Raw genomic sequence first — 25,205 nt, 5'->3', positions numbered from 1 at the left:
TTGAAAGAAGACAGAGTGCTATAGAAACACAGCAGATCTGGCAGCACCTGAGAAGACAAAATAATTAACATTTCAAATCCAGTGACCCTTTGTCAATCTGTTGCGTTTCTTCAGCACATACTGTTTTTGTTTCAGATTTCCAGCATCTGTAGTTCTGTGTGCTTAGTTTATTTGACAGACTTTATACTGTTTTTAAAAAAATAACATTCTGATACAACTAAGAATTAGGTTGCAAAATTTCCTTTCAATACAAGAAGTGATATTTTGGCTAAACATAAATCCAATGAAAAGGATTCAGCTTACTGTAATGGTTGTAATTTTGGCCAGTCCCAACTCATTTTCAATGGTTGTGGAATTATAGTACAAAACCTACTTACAATTTCGCACAAATTGTCAATCTATTTCAGAGGTGTACCACAAGGATGATTGTTAAATGTGCTTATGTTATCTGTAAAGGTCTAGGAAGTAATTAGTGAGCAACCAATACAAAAATGATTCCAGAAGACAACACTCATGGTTGCATTTGAGAGTCAGCTATTATATCATGTGACACCAGTCTAAGCAGCTTGCAGTCAGCCAATTTGTCAAGGGATAATTAAACAGAAATCTTTAAAGCTTTACAAACATAAGAAGTGTGATTATTTAAAACACCTGAGAATCAAAAGACAATGAAAATATATAACATCGGTTATTGTGGAAAATGAAAAAGCACTGGTGCAATCAACTAGCGTTATTTCCTATCACTGGAAAGCAAAACTAAAATTCTATTCTACCAAAAGGAAGGCTGCGAGATCTACTCTGGGTCTATGCCATCTATGTGTTACCTGCTATGCCGCTCATGGTTGCAGAGGAAGAAATATTGTCAATGCGTTTTACCCATGTATAACAACAACATTTAAAGGTTGCCACTGGGTGCTACTTATGCATCTGTGAGGGGGCATAGACGATATCAGTCTCTCATGCCAATAATCTCAGTAATGCCCCTATGCATGCACAAATAACATCATGTAGAATAGAGAATGTGCTCCTGTCAAACAGGAAACTTGACAATTAACTCTTGACCATTATTGGCCCAGTGATCTGAAGTCATAACAACACTCACAATATCATTGAGAACTTTCAGCACATGTTCCATGCTTTCCATTCCCTGAAGTAATTTGTAAATATTTAGGCCTTAGTTCTGAAATAAACTCCTAGCCACACCCAACCAAACCATTCATACTTCTACGATCCTGGAAGTGCAAAGATGCGATAGTTGAGTTACTAACTAATCCTTGCAATCAGATCCCAAACTAATTTTCTGAAACAATTGCGTTTGCATTCAAATCATATAATACTAATCAGATATGGGGTGGCTGGTGAGTTTCAATCTTCCAATACCTAGGGTTAAAACATCTATGGTAACAATATTTAATGCTGGGGGGGGGGGGGGGGGGGGGGAAGAGAGACACTGGAACTTTTGCCCTGTGAATTTAGGGATGGTGCCATTTTTATTAAAGGCAACTGTTATACTGCTCCTTTGTTGTGGCATTGTCCTACTATGCTTTAATTATGTGCATGTGTGAGGATTACTCCATCCAGTATTCAAGTTAGAGTCAGAGTTGTACAGCATAGAAACAGACGCTTTGATCCAACTCATCTGCACCGACCAGATATCCTAAATTAATCTAGTCCCATTGGCCAATATTTGGCCCATATCCCTTTAAGCCCTTCCTATTCATATATCCATCCAGATGCCTTTTATATTTTACAATTTTGACTGGTTTCTTCCATCATCTTTGGCAGCTTATTCCACATCCCTCATCTGCTACATCTTATTCCTCTCACCATAAACCTATACCCCTCTAGTCTTAGACTTCTCCTTCCTGGGGAAAGTACCTTGGCTATTCACCCTATCCATGCACCCCCCCCCCCCCCCCCATGATTTTAGAGACTTCTATAAGATCACTCCTTATCCTCCCATGCTCCAGGGAAAATAGCCCCAGCTTATTCATCTCTCCCTATAGCCTAGATCCTCCAACCCCAGTGACATTCTTTTAAATCTTTTCTGAACCCTTTCAAGTTTCACAACATCTTTCCTATAGCAGGGAGATCAGAACTGAACGTAGTATTCCAAAAGTCTTAATCTTAAATACAGCTAAAAAGTAAAATCACCATAAGCTACTTCCATCTCATCAATAAATACTGGCCTAACAGCGATGCCCACATTCTGTGAATGATTTAAAAAAAAACTTCATCTCATCATTCTCAGCAGCTACTTCAAGCAGGATTCAGTTCTGAAGAGGAGTTTTACTGGACTTGAACATTAACTCTGTTTCTCCACAGATGCTAGTAGGTCTGCAGAGCTTCTCCTGCACTTTTTAATTTCAAAACATATATACTACTCCCTGGCAAAATTTAATTACCACATGAATCAACAAACTAGATGTATATACTAGTGTGCAATTAAGCTCAAAGCAGCCTATTTGAATGACAACCCTTCCACCACCTTAAACATTGAGTCCTTCTACTGCTGATGCCCAGTGGTAGCAACATGTACTTTATATACATGGTGCACTGCTGAAATACATTATGGCTCCTTTAACACTCCTTTCCAAAACCACAAGTCTACCACCCAGAAGGACAAGGATGGCAGATGCATGGGATACCACAAACCTGCAAGATACCCTTATAAGCTACACATCATTCTGACTTAGAACTATACCAGTACGCCTTTAGTCACTGGGTCAAAACCCTGGAACTCATTCTGTGATAGTACTCCAGGTGTACTGACAACAAGATTGCAGCAATTCACAAAAACAGCTCAACATCACTTTCCTCGGACACAGAAAGCTGGCCTTACCAGAGACACCCATATAACATGGATGAAGAAAAACCATTTGCAAATAAGTAATCATCTTAATTAATAGCAAATTTACGAATATCTATACAAAAAAGAAGTTGAGGAATATTTCAGAAGTAACTTGTAGTTTATCACCAGACTCTAAAACTATTCCATGAGTTTCAATTGATTTTTTAAAAAAACATTTTGACGGAAACGTTCCAAGAGATTCAGTGCAAAGATTAGTTGTCTAGACTTCCCTCAAAAATCACTAACAAGGGATAAACATTCTGAATTTATTTTTGCAAAGAATAAAACATGTTACTTAATGATTTACTGGGAAATGTGCCACTAACCAAAAAGATATTTTAGTAGAAACACGCTTAATCATGGTGTAAGTGAAAGGACTTTATTGACAAACATCCAAATTCCAGTACTTTGATGACTGATTTAATGGGTTCTTGGCACCTAAGTACACTGTTACTTAAAAAAAACTCTCCTCCATAATTCATTCTGAAATCCAATTTCAAATTCCAGAACATGAGCAGTCACTGAATACTTTTCTGCATTGGGAGAACCAATTTAATTTAGTAAGCATTAGAGAACACATCACAAGACAGTTAGTCTTAGGTATTCAGTTTATTAAGTGTCTAAATTGTATTAGAAACAATTGATAAAGCAGGACCATCAAATGTACAGATAAATTCCCCTTTGTTACTATTTGTCTTAAGCTATCATACATATTTGTAAAACAATTAACAAAATCACCAATTAATGCTTCCTACATACCAGCTAATCGGCTGACTGACAGTGAAATGTATGTTAGATTGCCAAATGTGCTCAAAAAACGAAACAAAAATTAAATGATAAGAAGTAAATTTATTAGAAATATAATCCCAAGACCATAAAATGTAAGAGCAGAAGGAGGCCATTCTGCCCATCAAGTTTGCTTCACCATTCAATAAGTTATGGAGTCAAAGATCAAGGAAGCAGGCCCTTTGATCCAAACAGTCTATGCCAAACATAATCCCAAACTAAACTCATCCCACCTGCCTGCACCTGGCCAATATCCTTCCAAATCTTTCCTGTTCATGTACTTATCCAAATGTCTTTTAAAATGTTGTAATTGTGCCCACATCTAGCATCTCCTCAGGATGTTCATTCCACGCGTGAACCACTCTGTAAAACATTTGCCCTGCAGGTCTTTCATAATTATCTCTCCTCTTACCTTAAAAAAACTGCCCTCTAGCCTTGAAATCCCCCATCCTAGAGAAAAGACACCGACCATTAATCCTATCTATACCCCTCATGATTTTGTAAATTCCTATAAGGTCACCTCTCAACCTCCTGTGCTCCAGTGAAAAATGTCCCAGCCTATCTCAAACCTTCTTGGCTGATCTGATCATTCTCAGTTTTAATGTTAGTGTGTAGCTTGATCATACAGAATCAAGAAAAATCACTAGTAATGAAAAGGTGCAAAACAGATAATGTTTTCATAATTGTTTTTTTTAATTGTAAGGAGTTCTACTTTAAACCTGGCTATTGAAGTGTGATCTTTATACTGTTGCAAATGCAGGTTAATTATTCTTTCGTGTTAGTATGCTCCCTATGAAATCCGTGCATTGTGAGAAGATTACCTTGAAATAGGCTTTGAAAGTAATGTCAGATCTTAGAAAGAAAATATTTGAATTCAAGGGGGAAAAATGCATTGAGAAACTGAACTTGATGCATAACAAATTATATCATGAAAACAGATGCCCAAATCAAGCAAATGCTTCCCATTTCAACATTTCAAATTTATAGAAATGGTTATTGGAATAGTAAATGCATTCCTGATTTGCAATGGTTTCATTTATATTAAACTGAATGGAAAAGATTGCTATTTTCTGTATCTTTCTGAATTTGATCATGATTACAATAGATAACAGAATAATAACTTAGGCAAAAATCAGAACACCCACTGGGAACAACACAATTGATGAACATATTTACAAATTTCCCAGTTTTTCATTTTCAGGGAATTAATAAAACAAAGTTATCCTTTAATGAGATGTTTATCCAGTACATTCATCATATTAAAATAAATGCAACACTTGTGCAAAAGAAACTTAAGACTTATATGCATGGACTTAGGAATTCTACTGAGTTCCAAAAGGCATTTGATAACATCAGATGGTTAGGGGTAACACATTAGCAAGATTAACGGGCTCAGAGGAAACAGTGGGGATAATGGAGTACCACAGGGATCCATGATAGGTCCTCAAGTAATCAACGTTTTGAATGAGGGGATTGAAGGTATGGAAACTAAATTTGCCAATGACTCCCAAGATAGGAAAATAAACTGTCAAGTGAAGGTATAGAATCTGCAAACAGTTAAAACAAGATTGGCAGATGGAATGTAATGTGGACTAAAGTGAATTTATCCATTTTAAGGGGACAGGAAAAATTATTCCTTTAAATGGAATAATTTTAGAGCTAAGTGGTACAGAGGGATCCAGGAATGCTGATGTGTAATCACAAAGTATGCAAATACAGCAAGGCAAATCGAATGTGATCGTTTATGGCAAGAAGAATGAAATATAAAAGTAAAGTTATACCATAGTTGTAAAAGGTATCGATAAGACCACATCTGGACTATTGTTCAAGTTTTGATTTCCTTATTTGAAAAAAAAAGATGCTTTAAAAGCAGTTCAGAGATAATTCACTCAACTCATTCCTGGGATGACTTAGTTATCTTTTGAAGAACGGTTGAACAAAGTAGACCCACACCCACACCCATTGCAGTTAGGAAGAATCAGAGGTGATCTTGTTGAAATATAAGATCTTTAAGGAACTGCCTAGAGTGGATACCCAGAGGCGTTTTCTACTTGTGGAGGAGACTAAAATAATGATACATAAAAGTGGAATAATATATTCTTAATCTCAGGTGGAGATCAGGAGAAATGTTCTTTTAGAATTTAGTGTGAAAATCTTGGAAGATTGTGGAAGACTGGCTCTTTAAATTTATTCCAAAGCTAGTTTCAATAGATGTTTGATAGAAAAAGGACTCAAGGATTATGGGGAACAAGTAAGAAAGTGGAGATAAGACCACAACTAGATCATCCATGATCTTGTAAAGTAGTGAAGCAGGTTTGAAGCACTAAATGGTACATTCCTGCTCCTATGACCTATGTTACTGAATAATTGTAAAATCTAAAATTAGTACAAGAAGGTATCTTTAAAAAGGTGCAACTAAAATATAGGTGGTGTTAAGATTTGAAAAAGGTGATAAATAAAAGTAATCTGGGGTATTCCATGCACAGTAGGGTAATCTCTGAATAATCTTTCTTCATTGACTGCAGGAAGACAAAGCCATGGTAGTTACTGAGGTTCAATTTAATATGGCATTACAATTTATCAAACATATTACTATGCTAAAATTAGCAGGTCTCAAAATGAGAGAGATTTAACAACATATACAAATGACTGATTCAAAATTGAACATTTAACCTTATTTTTGAAAAACTTGATTAGCAAATTGAAAGTATTTGCAGAATTATGAAAGTGATGTTCCTATGTTTTCATAATTATATTAAGTTTTACATTGAATTAATTGATGCAAATAAAATTGTTTCATTTGCATTTAGAATTGAGAATAATTAATAATTCAAATTCTACCTGTTATTACGAGTTTGTTACAACAAATCACCTTTACACAATTTCAATATTTGACTTCTACATCTTTCTAAACTTGTGGGGGAAATTGTAATTCTGAATTCATGAGTGAGTGTAGTAGTGGTACAGATCCATGTCAGTTACTCAAAGAATTGGTCAGTGGAAGTGCCCAATTTTAGAAATGTGATAAGGAAAATGTTCACTAAAATCTCAATCACCAATGTGGGTTCCTTTTACTTGTTGCTGAAACACATTTAGTGAAGATTCTTCTTTAAAAAGATTAATAATGACCTTGACAACACTATTCAAATGAAATAATCTATTTTAAATGCTGTGTAAAATAAATATGCTTATCAGAACATTTTTAGTTTTAAAACATAAATTAACATGGAAGAGCAATACATTTTGAAGATTTCTTATTCATGATTTATTTCTATTCAAGACACAAGCAGTTTGTAAGAATAATTCAAATGCAAATTATTAATTTGAAATCAAGCCATGTCATCATTCTTTTTTAACAGCGATAATATTATTGTTTATTTTTTGTGGTTTGCTGATTGGGTGGATCACAGATCTTCACATCATGATGGTGAAGATGCTCCATGAAATGGACGAATGACAAATATCTACACTAAGAATCATTAGCAGCAAAAAAAATCATTCTTTGCTGAAATGAGCGTAATTATAAATTATGAAAGAAAAAAAATCATATCCCAGCTTTTATATCTTTAAGTTTGAACACAGAATGATATGTTCCCAAGATTTTAAAAGGATACAAAATTTCAACTAAAGATATGCATGTACAAATAATCAAATCACAGCAACAATATTACAAAACTAATATTAGAATAAGAAGTTTTATAATTACCTCACTAACATCATAAACCCATACGTGTCCTTCTGAATCTCCTACTGCCACCTCCCTGCCAGTTGATGCCCATCTGACCCGATTAAGTGCAGATGTCCCCTCAACAGCTGCACTAGCTGTTGGCACCTGAAATGAAGCAATATTAACAAGTAAATTTATAACAGAGTTTAGGTGACTTATACATACAATCTAAAAACAGAACTAGCCGCGTAATTCATCGATTCTCCAATAATTCAGTCAAAAGGAAGACCACTGTAGCTACTACAAGTTAAAGCAAAGGTAAAAACGCTCAATAGCATGCTATTATTTTGCTTAATAAAACACCCCATAAACCTGCGCTATTGTGATATATGATTATGCCTGATTTTGGATTTCAACCTCCCTTTCCTACCTGCTTCCTGTATTCCCATAATTCCCAAAACAGCAAAAAATCTCAGCCTTCATAATGCATCCATCAAATCTTGATTAGAGAATTCACAAGATGCACAACTCTGAGTGGCAAAATTTCTCAAAAAGTCTTAAGTAATGTTCCTTGTAGGAAATGCATACAAATTTGTCTGAATATCAAAATTTAGAAGCTTCATGCCTGAGAAAAAAATTTGGTCTTTATTATTAGTATAGTGAATAACTTATGCTTCCTCAAATTATACTCACCTTGCTGCAGACTCATTTAACTCATTTCTTACAACCTTCTCACAGCTTACACGGGCAGCACGGTGGCACAGTGGTTAGCACTGCTGCCTCACAGCACCAGAGACCCGGGTTCAATTCCTGCCTCAGGCGAATCTCTGTGTGGAGTTTGCACATTCTCCCCGTGTCTGCGTGGGTTTCCTCCAGGTGCTCCGGTTTCCTCCCACAGTCTAAAAATGTGCAGGTTAGGTGAATTGGCCACGCTAAATTGCCCGTAGTGTTAGGTAAAGGGGTAAATGTAGGGGAATGGGTCTAGGTGGGTTATGCTTCGGCAGGTCGGTGTGGACTTGTTGGGCCAAAAGGCCTGTTTCCACACTGTAAGTAATCTAATCTACATTCCCATCTGACTTTGTATTGTCAGGAAATTTAGATATATTACTCTCACTTTCTTCATTTAAATCAGAGTGTAAATAATCCCAACACTGACCACTGTGACATCACTACAGCATCCCAACTTGAGAATACCCTGCTTGTTTGTACATCCTGCTTCCTAACCATTAACAAAGCACTTATCCGTGCTAACATTTCACCCTTGACTCCATAAACTCTTCTACAGCATATTAATCTTTTATGTGGAATCCTATGCAAAGCCTTTTGAAAATCTAAATATACCACATCAATGGATACCTCTTCATTTCCACTACCAGAGTATCCTCAAAAAATTAACAAACTTGTTAAACATGATTTCCCTTCTGTTGGTTTGTGTATGATCACATTAGCACTATATAGTTGTATTAACAGATTTTCTGGAATGTTAACACGTATTTAATAATTGATTCCAACACTTCCTTAATGATGATGCCACGCTAACTGGCCTGTAATTCTCAACTTCTATCTTTCTTGAATGGCTGTGTATTATTTGCTAACTTCTAATCCCCTGAAACCATTCTAAAATGCAGAGAGTTTTGGAAAACCCCGAACAGTGCATCACCCATCTACATATGGACCAGTTTCAGAGCCAAATTTCCATCTGGTCTTGGGAATTTATGGGCTTAATTGCTTATAAAATCAGAAAGATTTTTGCTGTTTTGATGAAACCTTTGCTTCCCAAAATCTTTTGCACTACTTTGTGAAACTGCATTCAATACAATTCAGATAGCAGTCATTGATCTTCATTTCCTGGCCAGCTGAAACAATTTTTTAAACAATATCATTCATGGGGTCAGGGTATTGCTGGAGTCTGATGCCAACTGGCATTTAAATAAATGTGGCTTCCCCCAAGAGTAATAATAAAAAATCTGAACCATAAGGGAAATAAAGGACAATGGTGATGTCAGGATCTCACAGACTAACAGTAGAATACGTGGCTTCACTTAATAAATTAACTTTTTGAAAAAAAAAATTACAATTCTAAATGTTCACATTCACTAAGGCGAGGGATATTACTGAAGTTCCAGTTTGGAAAGATAGAGTCAGCTTCACACATTCCATGTTCAGGTTCAGCCAGTCAGGATTTAGAAATGAGCCATTTGCAGCAGTTTCATAATTTCTTAAGGTTATAGTTTAAAATTTCAACCTGCATTAATTGATTAGGTTTAAGATTATAACCTCCACACTATTCCTGAGGCAGCAATCGCTAGTAGTCATTTTGCTTTTTTCCTCAAGTTTAATAACATCATTCCCATAGCAGGGCGACCAGAACCGCACAGAAGAGGCCTCACCAACTTTCTTTTCAACCACAACATGGCATCCCAACTCCTATACTCAAAACGCCTGAACAATGAAGACAAGCATGCTAAATGCCTTCTTAAATACTCTGCTTACCTGTGTTGCAAATTTTAAAGAATTATGTACCTGAATCTAAGTCTCTCTGTACTACAACACTATCCAGGGTCTTACCATTAATTGTATAAGACCTGTTCTTGTTTGTTGCAACAAAATGCAATACCTTGTATTTAGCCAAATTAAGGTCTATCTGCCACTCCTCAGCCTGTTACCAAGAGATCGAGATAAATTGGGTCAACCTTAGATAATCTTCTTCACTGTCTACACCACCACCAATTTTGGTGTCATCTGCAAGCTAACTATGCCTCCTATATTCTCATACAAATCATTTATATAAAATGACAAACAAAAATGGGTCCTGTGCCAATCCCTGTGCAACACTTCTGGTAAAGACATCCAGTCCGAAAAACAACCATCTACCACTACCCTCTGTTTTCTGCCATCAAACTAATTTCATATCCAATTGGCAAGCTCACCCTGAATCCCATTTGATCTAACTTTACTAATTAGTCTACCATGCAATACCTTATCAAAGGCTTTACTGAAATCCAGTTAAACAGTATCTACCACTCCTTTTGGTTACAACTTTACAAAAAAAACTTAATCAAGTTTGCAAGACAATTTCTCTCACACAAAATCATGTTGACTATTCGTATTCAGTCCTTGCCTCTCCAAATACATATAAATAAAGATCACTTTGACTGGATTGTACTATAGGAAGAGGAACATTGGGAAACAAATATGATGGGAGATCTCAGACATATGTAAGCTTAATAACGTTGTAAAAATGGGGCATTTTAAATTTTTCAAACAATGACTGGAGCTACTATAATGTTAAAGGTTTAGATGGTGAAGAGTTTGTCAAATGTGTTCAAGAAAATTTTCTTTATCAATATGTGGATGCTCCTACTATAGAATGAGCAAATTAAACCTTTTGGGCAATAAGGCAGGGAGGGTGGGGGAACACTTTGGGCCTAGCGATCATAATTTTATTAGTTTCAAAATGGTTAGGGAAAAGGATAAGCCTTCTATAAAAGTTAACGTTTTTAACTGAAGCAAGGCAAATTTTAATAGTGTGAGACAAAAATATTCAAAAGTTGATTGGAGTAGACTATTCGCAGGTAAAAGGACAGCTGACAAGTGGGAGGCTTTCGAGAGTCTAATGACGAGAGTTCAGAGGCATTTTGTTCCTATTAGATTGAAGGGTTAGGCTGGTAAGAGTAAGGAACAATGGATGAATAAAGATAGAGATTCTAGTTAAGAATAAAAGAGAATTTTATTTTAGGTACAGACAACTTGTTTCAACTGAATATCTTAAATCTTAAAGACATCCTTAAGAGAGAAAACAGGAAGGCAAAGGGGATATGAGATAGCACTGGCAGATAAGGTTAAGGAGAATTCAAAGAGAGTCTATAAATGCATTAAGAGGGTAATTAGAGAGAGGGTAGGGCCTCAAAGATGAAGGAGGTCACCTTTGCGTTGAACCCCTATAGCTAGGAGAGATCACCAAATGAATATTTTGCGTCAGTTTTTACTTTGGAGAAAGAAATAGAGTCTAAAGAATGCAGAGAAATAAACTGTGATGTTTCAAAATCAGTTCACACTAAGAAAATCAAGTTCGGGAGGTCTTAAAGATTATAGAGGTGGATAAAAACCTCCAGGACTTGATCTAATGTATCCCAGAATGTTTTGGGAAGTAAGAAAAGAAATTACGAGACCCCTTACAGAAATATTTGCATTACCTATAACTATGGGTGAAGTGCCCAATGACTGCAAGGTGGCTAATGTTATAACTTTGTTTAAGAAAGGTTAAAAGGAGAAACTGGGGAATCGTAGACCTGTGCATCGGACTTTGGTTGTGGTCAAATTGTTGGAGGTGACTATAAAAGATAGGATTTATGGATATTTAGAGAGGTGAAACTTGATTAAGGATAGTCACTATGGTTATGTGTGAGAAAAATAGTGTCTCAAAAACTTGATTGAGTTTTTTGAGGAAGTTACCCAAAGGATTGATGCTGGTAGAGCAATAGATGTTGTTTGTTTGAATTTTAGCAAAACCTTTGACTAGGTTATGCATGGTAGACTAATTGGTAAAGTTAGGTCACATGGGATTCCAGGTGAGCTTACCAATTGGATGCATAATTGGCTTAACAGCAGGTGACACAGAAATGGTGGAAGGTTGCTTTTTGGACTAGAGGCCTGTGACTAGCGGTTTTCCACAGGATCGGTTCTGGGCCCTCTTGTTTGTCATTTATATAAATGATTTGGATGAGAATATAGAAAGCATGGTTAGTAAGTTTGCGGCACACAGTGGCTCAGTGGTTAGCACTGATGCCTCACAGCACCAGGGACCCAGGTTCGATTCCAGCCTTGAGCGACTGTCTGTGTGGAGTTTGCATGTGCTCGCCATGTCTGCATGGGTTTCCTCCAGGTGCTCTGGTTTCCTCCCACAGTCCAAAGATGTGCAGGTCAGGTGAATTGGCCATGCTAAATTGCCCATTGCATTAGTTAGAGGGAAATGGGTCTGGGTGGGTTACTCTTCGGAGGGTCACTCTTCGGAGGGTCGGTGTGGATTGGTTGGGTCGAAGGGGCTGCTGTGGTAATCTAATCTAATCTAATGACACCAAGATTGGTGACATTGAAGAAGGTTTTCTAAGATTACAAAGCGGTCTTGATCAAATGGGTCAATGGGCTGAAAAATGGCAGATAGTGTTCAATCTGGATAAATGTGAGATATTGCATTTTGGTACAACAGACAATGGTAGGGCTTCTACAATTAATGACAGGGTCATGAGTAGTGTTGTAGAACAGAGGGACCAAGGGTTGCAGGTACATAATTCTTTGAAGTTTGAGTCACATGTAGACAGGTGGTTACAAAAGGCATTTCACAAGCTTGCCTTCATGGCTCAGTTCTTTGAGTACAGGAGTTGGGAAGTTATGTTGCAATTGTACAGGATCTTGGTGAGGCCTCTTCTGGAATACTATGTCCACTTCTGGTTGCCCAATTATAGGAAGGATATTATCAAATAGGAGAGGATTCAGAAGAGATTTACCAGGATGTTGCTGGGTATGGAAGGTTTGGGTTATAAAGAAAGGCTGGATAGGCTGGGACTTTTTTCACTGGAGCATAGGAGATCGAAAGGCGATCTTATACAAGTTTATAAAATAATGAGAGATGGAGCCGAGAAATAAGAAGGGTGCAGATACATTGTTGGGGCTGTATTCCAGGCCTCCCAACAGTGAGTGTGAGGTAGAAGAACAAATAGGTAAACAGATTATGGAAAGATGTAGAGGAAACAGGGTGGTGGTGATGGGAGATTTTAATATTCTCAACATTGACTGGGATACACTTAGTGTCAGAGGTCTGGATGGGGCAGAATTTATAAGAAGCGTACAGAAGAGTTTTCTAGAGCAGTATGTCAATAGTCCGACGAGGGAAGGGACCATACTGGACCTGGTGTTGGGGAATGAGCCAGGCTAGGTAGTAGAAGTTGCAATGGGGGATTTCTTTGGGAACAGTGACCACAATTCTGTAAGTTTTAGAATACTCGTAGATAAAGATGAGAGTGGTCCTAAGGGAAGAGTACTAAACTGGGCCATGGCCAATTATATCAAAATTAGGCAGGAGCTGGGAAATGTGGATTGGACACAGCTATTTGAAGGGAAGTCCACATTTGATATGTGGGAGGCATTCAAAGATAGGTTAACGGTAGTGCAGGATAGGCATGTCCCGTTGAAAGCAAAGGATAGGAAAGGCAAGATTCAAGAACAGTGGATGACAGGAGAAATTGTACGACTAACCAAAAGGAAAAGGGAAACATACATAAGGTCCAGGCAGCTAAGAACAGAACGGGCCCTGGAGGAATATTGGGATAATAGGACCAGTCTTAAATGAGGAATCAAGCAGGCTAAAAGGGGTCATGAAATAACTTTAGCGAGCAGAATTAAGGAGAATCCCAAACTCAAGAAAGGATTGGTCCACTAAAGAATAATGAAGAAAGGCTGTGTGACGAACCTGAGAAAATGGGTGACATTCTGAATGATTACTTTGTTCACTGAGGAGACGGACATGATGAATGTTGAGATTAGAGATAGAAGTTGGATTACTCTGGATCACATTGATATAAGTAGGCAAGATATGTTGGGTAGACTAGAGGTTAAGGTGGACAAACCCCCAGGACCGGATGGGATCTATCCCAGATTACTGAGGGAGGCAAGAGAGGAAATAGCTGGGGCCCTGACAGATATCTTTGTAGCATCCTTAAACACATGTGAGTTGCCAGAGGACTGGAGGGTTGCTCTTGTTGTCCCCTGTACAAGAAGGGTAGTAGGGATATTCCGGGTAAATACAGACCAGTGAGCCTGACGTCGGTGGTGGGAAAGTTGCTAGAGAAGGTACGGAGGGATAAAATCTATTTATATTTGGAAAAGAATGGATTTATCAGTGATAGACAACATGGCTTTTTGCAGAGGAGATCGCATCTACCAACTTAGAGTTCTTTGAGGAAGTGACCAAGTTGATAGATGAAGGAAGAGCTGAAGATGTCATATACATGGACTTTAGTAAGGCGTTTGATAAGGTTCCCCATGGTCAACAAATGGAGAAAATGAAGTCACATGGTGTGCAGGGTGTTCTAGCTAGGTGGATAAAGAACTGGTTGAGCAACAGGAGACAGAGAGTAGTAGTTGAAGGGAGTTTCTCGATATGGAGTGGTGTTCCACAGGGATCAGTGCTTGGGCCAGTTTTGTTCATGATATACATAAACAATCTGGAAGAGGGCACAGTTGATATGATCAACAAGTTTGCAGATGACACGAAGATTGGTGGAGTAGCAGAAAGCATAGGGGACTGTCAAAGAATACAGGAAAATATAGATAGATTGGAGTGTTGGGCGGAGAAGTGGCAGATGGAGTTCAATCCAGACAGATGTGAGGCAATGCATTTTGGGAAGTCTAATTCTAGAGTGAATTACACAGTAAATGGAAGAGCCTTGGGAAAAGCTGATGAGCAGAGCAATCTGGGAATTCAGGTCAATTGTACCCTGAAGGTGGCTGCACAGGTGGATAGAGTGGTCAAGAAGGCCTGGAACATGTTGCCAGCAGAGGTGGTAGAGGCAGGCATGGTAGATTTATTTACGATGCGATTGGACAGATGCATGAATAAGTGGGGAGCAGGAGGGATACAGATGCTTAGGAATTGGGCAGCAGGTTTAGACAGTGGATTTGGATCAGCTCAGGCTCGGAGGGCCGAAGGGCCTGTTCCTGGGCTGTAAATTTTCTTTGTTCTTTCGTTATTTGTATCGAACAAAAGTTGTGAGGGGTTGAAAGTGATTACTCAGAATTCAGGATTCTAGGTTATATAATAGAATCAATAGGCAGGATTTCCTGATTCTACCAGGGTCTAGACATCAGGAGCAAATGCATGTCAAAAACATGTAGAAAGTGGGACTGCCCACTTCTCACTGTATTTTCCAATAAGCAGCGAGGTAATGGCCTATGATCATTAAGTAATGATGGCAGGCAAGTCCACTGCAGACAGCACACACACAGTAAGAATTTTACCAGGCCCTGGTGCAACATTCAGGCAGCCACAACCCAAAAGACAGAAAATCCTGGTGGATAATTGTGCTGAGATGATAGCAAGAGATGTCTCATACTTCAGTGAGCATCCCTTGACATATTTGTACATTTAGAGGAAAGGAAGCAGGTACTTTTCCCACAAGACAAAGTCGAAGCTACTGATAGAACTAAGGAGGCGTAGATGGAGGTGGCCAAAATGATGAATAGCTGAGGAAACGTACCCAGACCACAAGCACATTAATACATTGATAATCCGAATACAGAGTGGTATTAACTGTAGCATCTGGAAGCTTAACATAAAGTAATAGGTCTCGTGAAAACAATGGCCACATGACTGAACCATGTGTGAAACAATGTCAAGCACCATGTTAGTACTGGGGCATACTGTTAGCGTGCAAAGACCCACACTGAAGTATGGTCTAAAGTTGCAATGATGTAGTGAACTGGTGCCGCAGCATTTAATATGAATGGTAACATTTACACTGGCCTATAGTGAACAGCACATAAGCAGTAGAAGTGTCCGTTCCATGCTTATCAGAGAAGCATGTTCAGAACGCCAGGAAACACCAATGGAATAGCAGTGAATAGCCATTTATTCAACATGAACCTGATAGATGATGCAACTTTGCAAATCAGGTGGATCACTGCTGGACAAGTCAGGTGTGGAATATAATTTGGTGGCATGATCTGGTGAGCACTTGACAGACATGCAAAGTGGTGATAGCAGAAGCAGTGGCAGATGAGATGCTCAGCAATGTTTAACTCCAAGAGGAATTTGAGCCTTGGTCATCATCATCCAAATAGCAAAGGCACCAGCATCTGAAATGGTGGAGTTTCCAGAATCAGTGAAGCCCATGCTGAAACAATGGAGGAATCTATGAGTGGATTCATATCTCTGGATTGCAGACCTATGCTGTACTCCATATGGAGGAGGCAAGCTTTATGGAGTACAGTATTTGATGTGTGAATGAGTTGTGAGGGGACAGAGAATGGCTTTTTCAGAAGGTCAACAGAGCAATGAGTGTGCATGATTGGACAGCCATGTATCCCCCTAAAACCAGGGGGACAACCATTCCAGATGACTACATGCATATTGTCAGGATTTATCCACCACTCCAGCCCAACCCACTATCACAGAAATACTGGCGACTGCCCTGAAAACTCACCTAGCACCATATTTGTAATTAAATTGCCTCCATCACCAGTGTACCATGGCTGCAGTGTGCATCATCTAAAAGAATTCACTGCAATGTCAGTACCACCAAGATCTGTGATATTGTATGCTGTTGAAGGATGAGGACAGCATCTGCATTGGACAAGTGCAATCAGTAAGGTCCCCTCAGCCTAACAGCATCCTGACTTGGAATTATATTGCTATTCCTTCATCCTGACAGGAAAGAACCATGATGGTGCTGTCATGGTTCAGAAAGGTGACTCACCACCACCTATTAAAAGGCAGTTAGAAATGGCCAATGACTTTTGATCACAGCATGATGGTCATAATAGGAACTAGTCAAATAAACTTGAAGCAGGGAAGTTCACACCATAGGCTGTTAGTTAACCTTTCTCCTGTACTCACTTTAATATACATGAGCATTCTGGAATGCTGGAGCTGCAAGTAGATACAGTCATGGTGAGGGTAGCATGACAACATTAGTTCTGCTTAATCAATTAAACTTAAGCCCTGAGAAATAAAGAGGTAGGACTGAAAAGGAGGGTGAGTTTTAGACAAATTAGATACAGGAACAGAAATCAAGAAGCAGTGAAAGATTGGATTAAGAGGAAGAAAAAAATGCAAGGTTTGAAAACTTCACATTTCAAAAGTTATAGCACTATCTGAATTAATGAAATTTCAAAAATTTTAAAAATCATTTTTTGCGTAAGGTAATTTGATTGGCAGTCATTAATTAACACTTAAGGTTATTAATTAATAAACCAACTCACAAGCAATTAATGTTCAAATCCAGCAAGGTCTTAAAAGAAACAAGTGTGCATCAATGTGATGTGATAAAACAAATGACAGAGTGGCACAGGTCAAACAGCAAATTCTGGAGATTTACAACTCATGGAATCTCTCCATTTCTTGAACTTGCTGGCCAGCTTATACTTTATTAATGAAGTGTAGCTTCTTATTTCTTCAGCAAGTTCAGGCCTATTATAATATCTTCAGGCGGCCATGAAGGTCAAGAGCCACTAGAGAAATTATTCAACTTTATTGCAAATGGAAACACAAACATTTTTAAATTGGATAGTCATGAGTTAGTTGGTTACCATGTATCAACAACTAACCTACTGCTGGGTGTAAATTTACATAGTTAAGAAAAGCTTATCCAACAAGACAATCCTTAATTATTAAATTAATCATCAAAGACTCAATTGTTTTAAAACACAGCTCATTAACTGCAAACAGCAGGAATTGCCAAACCAGAAGTAAAGCATTGCTAAGGGTTAAAAATGACATTTGTTACAGTCTCATTATCAATTTTCAGGTGGTTCTATAACAGATCTAGGACTGTCACCTTTAGAACATCAGGGTATCAAATCAAGATCCTTCTCCAAATACTCCTTTCATGGGCAGCATAATGCAATAGCAATCATGTATGATACTGTTAACATATGTCAACCACATTGTTTCACAAAACACCTGTACCCCGAAGTCCGACATGATGGCTAGAATGGAAAGCCATGAATTAATTTTGATAAACAGTAGTGCAAATCTTTCACATGTTCAAAGATTTCAAAGATCTATTTCAAAGTTTTTTTTGATTGTTTTGTACTAGATGTAGGCATGGCGAGTGCCAAGATTTAAAAAATTAATGCCTTTAGAATATTCAAAATCTTGTGTGCAAATTTGATTAAAATTGTCTGCCTGATCGAGATGACTTAAGACATCCAGTATAATTTTCAGCCATCTGCATTTCAAATATACAGAACAGAAAACAAAAAAGTTTGGTGTAGTACTGCTCTAGAACTGAAATGGTTAAATATTTAATCAGTCAAGTACTACTGGGGGAGATTTTACTAGAACAAGAGATGACCACACTAAGCGTTTGGCATTTGGTAGATTGGCACATTTCACAAAATATACCTGACAGTACTTCAACCTCCTCCTAAAACATAGCTGATGTCGAAAAAGCCTTTCCCACTCATATCCTGCAGCTGTGTGGTTCGTAATTAAAAAGGCTGCACCGCTTCCTGCTGTGGCCACTTCAAAAGACTTTTTTTGTCTCCAGTCAGTTGACATTCAGCTTGAAATGACTTGCCCACATTTTTATTTATAGTTGATGTTGTATTAAAAAAAGTAAAAATGTGTATGTTCTATACTAATAAAAATGAACATTTTATTGTGTTCAAGAATAAACTACTTACTTTCTTGTGACCCGAGAAAACCCAGCATTCAGGCACAGTTGTGTAAATGTGCATTTTAGTTTACTGCATTTTAAAAGTTAACAAACCTAATTTTAGTATTTCAAAGCGCTCAGGGATTATAATGCAAAGCATTTACTTAAACTGGTGATGGGAATTTAATCTTAAAACTTAAAAAAATCCTATTTTTAAAAATATTCTTAAAAGATTAAATAATCACACATTATGATTTTCTATAATCCAGTGAGATTCTGTGCTAAAGATTAACTGGCAAAGAATGTTGTAGAAGAAAAGCCCTTTTCCTACTGTTCTCTAGCCATTACTCTAATATTTTCAAATATTTCTAGAAAAAGTGATTAAATAACAAAATGTTAACTTCTTCCTCACCTCGGTATCATTATTGAGGTTCCAGAGGTCTAATCGTCCCATCCCATCCACACAGGCAAATAGTGCAGGATGCACTGGTGACCACATGACGTCGTAGACATAGTCTGCATTGTCTTCAAAGGAGTAGAGAGGCTTGTTGTGCTGTAAGGCGGAGAGAGTAAGAAGACTTTGTGGCGCTAGTGCTGCCTGAGGCTGTCTGGCAAGTCTAATTAAAAACTTTGCACATTTCCAAAGTGTCATAAACCAATGAGATGAAAGCCCACAAAGGTGTGCTGTAACTTCAATACAACAGCTGTCCAGAAAGATAAATAAAAAAATGAATACCATAAGGACTGTATGAGCATTCCTCAGACAGGTAGATGTATAGGCCTTTAACTCACAATTCACTCATGACAAGTAGGAGGTTACATGTCCAAATGAATCAAACTGTGGTAAACGTGCCAAGGATTGTGGGATGCTCTAGATAAAGCAGGCAGTAGAATTTAACTGCAGGCTTTCAGACAATAAACTGACATTATAGATACAGAGTGCCATCTAGTGAAAAATGCAATGCAGCAATAACTGTTGAGATTGATTCCCTGTTTCGCTGGGGATAACATGTCCTCTATTCTGCTTATCTCCACTCCAGCCATTTCACCTATAATGTGGGTAAGCAGCAAGGACAAACTAAGCAACAAAGATAAAACACGTAGATCAACATGACTGCAATTTTCTTCCAATAAATTTGAATGAAAAGTGCTTCTCCTCTTGTTCACCCTGCTCCCACCACCACTTTTCTAATTCTGCTCCCTAGTCACAAAAGTCTTTTTTGGGGGTTAAATGTGGTATTCCTCTTCACTGTAGCAATTACATAAGTTTTTTTTTTCTCTTTTCAACATGTACATAAATTGATCTGGTCTTTATAAGTGCCTCAGATTATGTTTCTAGCTTCACAGCAGCCTCTGTCACTTCATCCTAATGTAAAAAAATCCCAAATCAACATTTGTCAATGTTCTTTTTTAGTGCGAATTGCTTTTGCATCAGAAATAATGTTGTAATATTTTTAAAATAATAAACAGTAGCACACTCAAATTCCATTTATTGAGCTCTTATCGCAGTCATATATTAACACCCAAATGATCATAACAAGTCAGGATGGTATTTCTTATATCAGAGGCAATTAAGTTGCAAAAGGAATACACGTAAGAAATGTTAAATTTAATGTGATTCACACATCAGTTTCTGCTATCTCAATTGCAGATTGAAAGATCAAAAACTCTAACTAATATTGGACAGTAGTAATTTCAATTTGATCTTGATTTGGATCAACAGCTCACAAATCACATAAGCCAATATTCAAAAACTGAGCAATGTTACATTTAGAATTGTATACAATGGCAGTCAGAGTCCAAAATATAAAATTAATTCTTGAAAATCCAACAGTTGCCTTAACAAAAGTAATTAATGAAAATCAACTGATGTGGATGTCGTCCTTGTTAAATGTAGCTGTTGAGGATCTAACAGGGCCTTAAGGACATGAGGCACAAGTTAACTGCTAATATATTAGGAACATTCGTAGGTAAAAATATTTAAACACTGCTTCATTCATTAGCTGCAAGGGCAACCTAACAATCAGGTTAGCTTTGAGACACAAAAGCAAAATACTGAGGATTGTGAAAATGTGGAATGAAAATGGAGAAACTCAGCAAGTCTGGCAGCTTCTGTGCAGAGAAAAACAGAGTTGACATTCCGAATCTAGTATGACTCTTCTTCAGAACAGAAAGACAGATAGAAAAGCTGACACATTTGGTACTGTATAAAAAACGTGGGAAGGAGCAAGTGGAGAGATCAGTGAGGGCTAGAGTACAAGGGAGATTAGAAATCACAGGAGTCACATATAGCAAAAGGACTAGTAATGGCTGTAGAGAAGAGGGTAAGAGTTCGATTAGACAGTAAAAGCAGACCAAAGCAAAGAAAACCTGATACTAGGATGGACTGTTGTGGTGGTTGGGTTGTGGTGGGGGTGGGGGATACTGTGTTGTGGAGTGAATGGGGCTGGGGAGAATGTTGGTGAGAAGAGAGGGCAGAGAAATATTCACAACAGTTCATGTTGTAAAACTCTTGAACTGTTGAATCCAGAATGCTGTAAGGTGCCTACATGATAAATGAGGCAGTTTTCAGTCTCATTGGAACACTTCAGCAGTCAGAAGACAGAAAAGTGAGCTTTGTGTTACCGAAATGGTCAATTTCCTTATTGCAGATATATTCAGACAGATTACTGATATCTATCCTAACTGCTTCCAAAATTACCTGTTTCTTGGACAGATTTTGTACATATCCAACTGCCATGGAGCAGCACAGTTCCGTTATCATCAGTAACAACAAGGCAAGAGAAATACATTATAATTTGACATAAACAGTGCACTCAGATTAAAAAAGCCCAAAGGTTCAGAAGCATATTAGTAATAAATTCAACTTAAAGATAACACAATTGATTATACGTTTGTGACATTTTTTTAAGGCCAAGCATTCTTCATAATCAAGTTTGAGAAACTATTCAAACAAAAGTACGATGATCAGACTGTGGTTCTGTTGCTTGAATTTTTTTTTTTAAATCAAAGCATTTGGCAAAGGAAACAGATACTTGACCAGTTAGGGTATCAGTTCATCAACCAGTGAAGCAAGTGGTGGGCAAGGAATTCCCATACAATTTATGCATTTACCAAGGATTCAATAATTTTTCTCATAAGATCTAACAACTCAATGTCAGAAAAAAAAAGTCAAAGTGAAAATTTAGGACTTTTCAGTTTTTCATTAAAACACAAAAGTCACCTCATCCAAACATTAATGTCAGTACTCTGCTCCTTTAAACATATAGCTTTCTCCAGGTCCTTAACGGCAGTAAAAACAAAACCAATCTCTTGCTAATACTCTGCTCCGCAAACCAGTTCTGCCTCCACAGAATTGTCTTCCAACTATGATTCGCCACGTGTCAGACACAGTATATCATGAATGGTGCTTTAATGGACATTACAAAACACTCAACACAGCAGGTCACATTCTCCTGGTGCCTTTTCATTCTTAAGGTGGCAGTCTACTGATTGGTATGCCTTAGGTATGTCACAATATTCCCAGAAAAACCTGAACCTAATATTAATTAGTGGTGGCATTTAAGAGCTATAAATATGGCATGGGAATCAAACAACTATCATTGAGTTAGTACAATGCCTAACCTGGTTATTCAAGATCCAGGATCAGCAGAGTTTTCATTTATTTATTCATGGGAAGTCAACATTGCTGCCTAGAGAAAGTATTGGTGAGCTACCTTCTTGAACCTCTGCAGTTCTTGAGGTAGTAGGATACATACCATCTTCTTTGAAAGGAAACTCCAGGATTTTGATTCAGTGACACGGAAGGAACATAGTTTCAAGTTTCAAGGGTAGCAGGAATGTACAGTTGGTGGTATTATGGGCATCTGTTGCCTTTGTCCTTCTACGTGACAAGAGATCATGGGTTTGGAAGGTGGTCATTAAATAGCCTTGGCAAGTTGCTGCAGAGCGTCTTAGGGATGGTACACACTACTACCTCTGGTAAAGGGAGCAAATGAATATTTACAGTGGTGTACAGGGTGCCAATCAAGTGGATAACTTTGAGTTGGATGATGAGTTTCAAGTGATTGTTGCAATTCCTTTGCATTCTTAAGTTGCACCTTCTAGATGGTGAGCAGGCATCAGATTGATGGGTGGCAAATTAATCATGACAGAATTCCTAGTGTCCGACTTGCTCTTGCAGCCATAGTATTTACATGGCTGGACTATTTCAGTTAACCACCACAATGTTGTTATTTGAAGATACAACAGTAATACCATTAAACATCAAGCAGCGATACTTAGGTCTGTTTTGTTGGAGATGTTCATTGCCAACTTGTGGTCACACCTCACATTCAGTCCATGGCTGAATGTTGTCCAGCTCTTGCTGCATTTGGACACAGACTTTTTTATTTTAACAGAAGTCATTCATAAGATGTAGGCTTCGCTGGATGAACTAGCATTTATTGCGTGTCTCTAGATGCTCTTCAGGTGGGGGAAGAGTTACCTTCTTGAACTGCTATAGCCTGTGTGCTTTAGCTAGACCAACAATGCAATTAAGGGAGAATATTGAAGGATTTTCTCCTAGTGATAATGAAAGAACAGCAATGTATTTCCAAGTACAGAGTGATTATTGGATAAAATAGTGTGCAGTGTTATAGGGAAAAATGCAGTAGGCTGGCTCCAGGGAATAGAACCAGTGCTGCCCTCCTTCTGTGCTGTAACAATTCTGTGATTCTTGGAAATCAGGACAGTGAATGGCTAGGAGGGGAACTTGCAAGTGGTGGTGTTCCCATGTATTTGCTGCCCTTGTCTTTACAGATGGAAGTGGTAATGGATTTGGAAGGTGCTTTCTGACCAGCTGACTGTGAATTTCTGCATTGCATCTTGTAGACGATGCACAGTGCTGGGTAACCATCGTGGTGGAGGGCCTGTATATGTGTGGATGTGGTCCCAATCAAGCAAGCTGCTTTGTCCTGGAAGATGTCAAGTTTATTGAGTGTTGCTCAAGCTGCATCCACCCAGACAAGTGGACAGCATTGCATCACACTCCTGATTTGTGCCTTGAACATGGTTGTCAAACTTTGTGGAACCAGGAGGTAGCTGTCTGCTCCATTATCTCAGGGGTCACAAATGGTGCTGAACATTGTGCAACCATCAGCAGACATCCTCACTTCTGACTTTATAATGGTAGGAAGGTCATTGATGAAGCAGCTGAAAATGGACAGGCCAAGGAAACAACCACGAAAAACCCCTGCAATGTCCTGGGCTGAGATGATTAATCTTTAGCAACCTTCAATTATCTTCCTTTGTACTTAGGTATGATTCTAACCAGTGGAGAGTTTGCCTCTTGATTCCCACTAACTCAATTTTTTTCCAGGATTCCTTAATGCCATACTCAATCAAATATTGCTTTGTTGCCAAAGACCGTCACATTCCCCTCACCCCTGCAGTTCAGCTCTTGAGCTAGCAAAATTCAAACTGAGAATTAGTGAGCAAGTTATTCCTTTATAAGTGCCACTTGTTAGTACTGTCAACAATCTCTTCCATTATTTCATGGATGATCAAGAGTAGACAGATAGGGCAATAATTAGCTGGGCTAGATTTGCTATTTTTGAGCACAGGATACAAATGGGAGCAGGGGACTGGTGTTTCAAGATGGTATTCAGGGCAGTTTCCTGTAGCAGTACATGTCCAGTCCAACAAAGGTTGGATTGTTGGACCTGATCCTTGGAAATAAGCTGGCCAAAATGAATCAAGTGTCAGTGGGGAACGTTTTTTAAAAAAAAGTAATTTTTGCATCATAAGGTCAATCCAGAATAAGAAAAATCAGTTGACAGAGAGTTGTCTGAATGCAATGGAGGAAGAACAAAGCTGGGGCAGGATTGAGTGGAACAAGAGCTGATGCAGGAAAGAAGTAATGGGCCATCTTCAAAGTGCAGATGGTTCAGATATAGTCGAGGTATATTCCCTCAAAAAGGAAAGAGGGGGCAAACAAATCCAGAGTTCCCTGGAAAAACAGATAAGATACAAATCAAAATCAGAATTAAAAAGCTTGCTTATGACAGGTGTAATACCAAAAAATCAATACTGAAGTAAGAGGAATACTAAGAGGTTTAGAAGGTAGGGTTAAAAATAAATAAGAGAAGCAAACAGGAATGATCACAGAAAACTAGCAGTTACCATAAAGAGGAATCCCAAAGACTTCTACAGGGATATAAATAGTACAAGAAAGTAGTTAAAGAAAGATTAGGGCCAGTTAAGAGAAGTGAGGATTTACTCATTGACAGGGGCCATGGCAGAGATGTCAACACTTATGCATATGTCCTTACAAAAGTAGGATGCTGCCTAGGTTTTGGTAATAGCAGAGGAAAATCTAACTAGAATTGTTCAAAATTAGTACAAAATTGGTCTTGGATAGACTGTTGATATTTAAAGTTGAGCAGGCACCAGCATCAGATAAAATGCATCCAAGGATTTTGAAGGGAGAGCAGAAGTGGTTGAGACATTGGCCACAATCTTTTGGTCTTACCTGGACTCAGGAAAT

The 25,205-nt window shown here is 38.1% G+C and overlaps 1 protein-coding gene across 5 annotated transcripts in view; it reads right to left on the bottom strand.

Moving 5' to 3' along the window:
• Positions 1–25,205, bottom strand: part of LOC140480503 (cytoplasmic dynein 1 intermediate chain 1) — a 279,676-nt gene that overhangs the window by 937 nt on the left and 253,534 nt on the right. For all 5 annotated transcript variants that reach the window (XM_072575444.1, XM_072575448.1, XM_072575445.1 and 2 more), the window contains exons 15-16: positions 19,092–19,232; positions 7,344–7,469 (exon numbers count right to left, since the gene is read on the bottom strand). In XM_072575444.1, coding sequence (XP_072431545.1) covers positions 7,344–7,469; positions 19,092–19,232 — 267 coding nt within the window. The remainder of the gene's footprint in view (positions 1–7,343; positions 7,470–19,091; positions 19,233–25,205) is intronic.

The sequence above is a fragment of the Chiloscyllium punctatum genome, chromosome 8 (assembly GCF_047496795.1).
Source record: "Chiloscyllium punctatum isolate Juve2018m chromosome 8, sChiPun1.3, whole genome shotgun sequence".
In the NCBI taxonomy this organism is placed as follows: Eukaryota; Metazoa; Chordata; class Chondrichthyes; order Orectolobiformes; family Hemiscylliidae; genus Chiloscyllium; species Chiloscyllium punctatum.
This window is presented reverse-complemented; position numbering and strand designations above follow the sequence as displayed.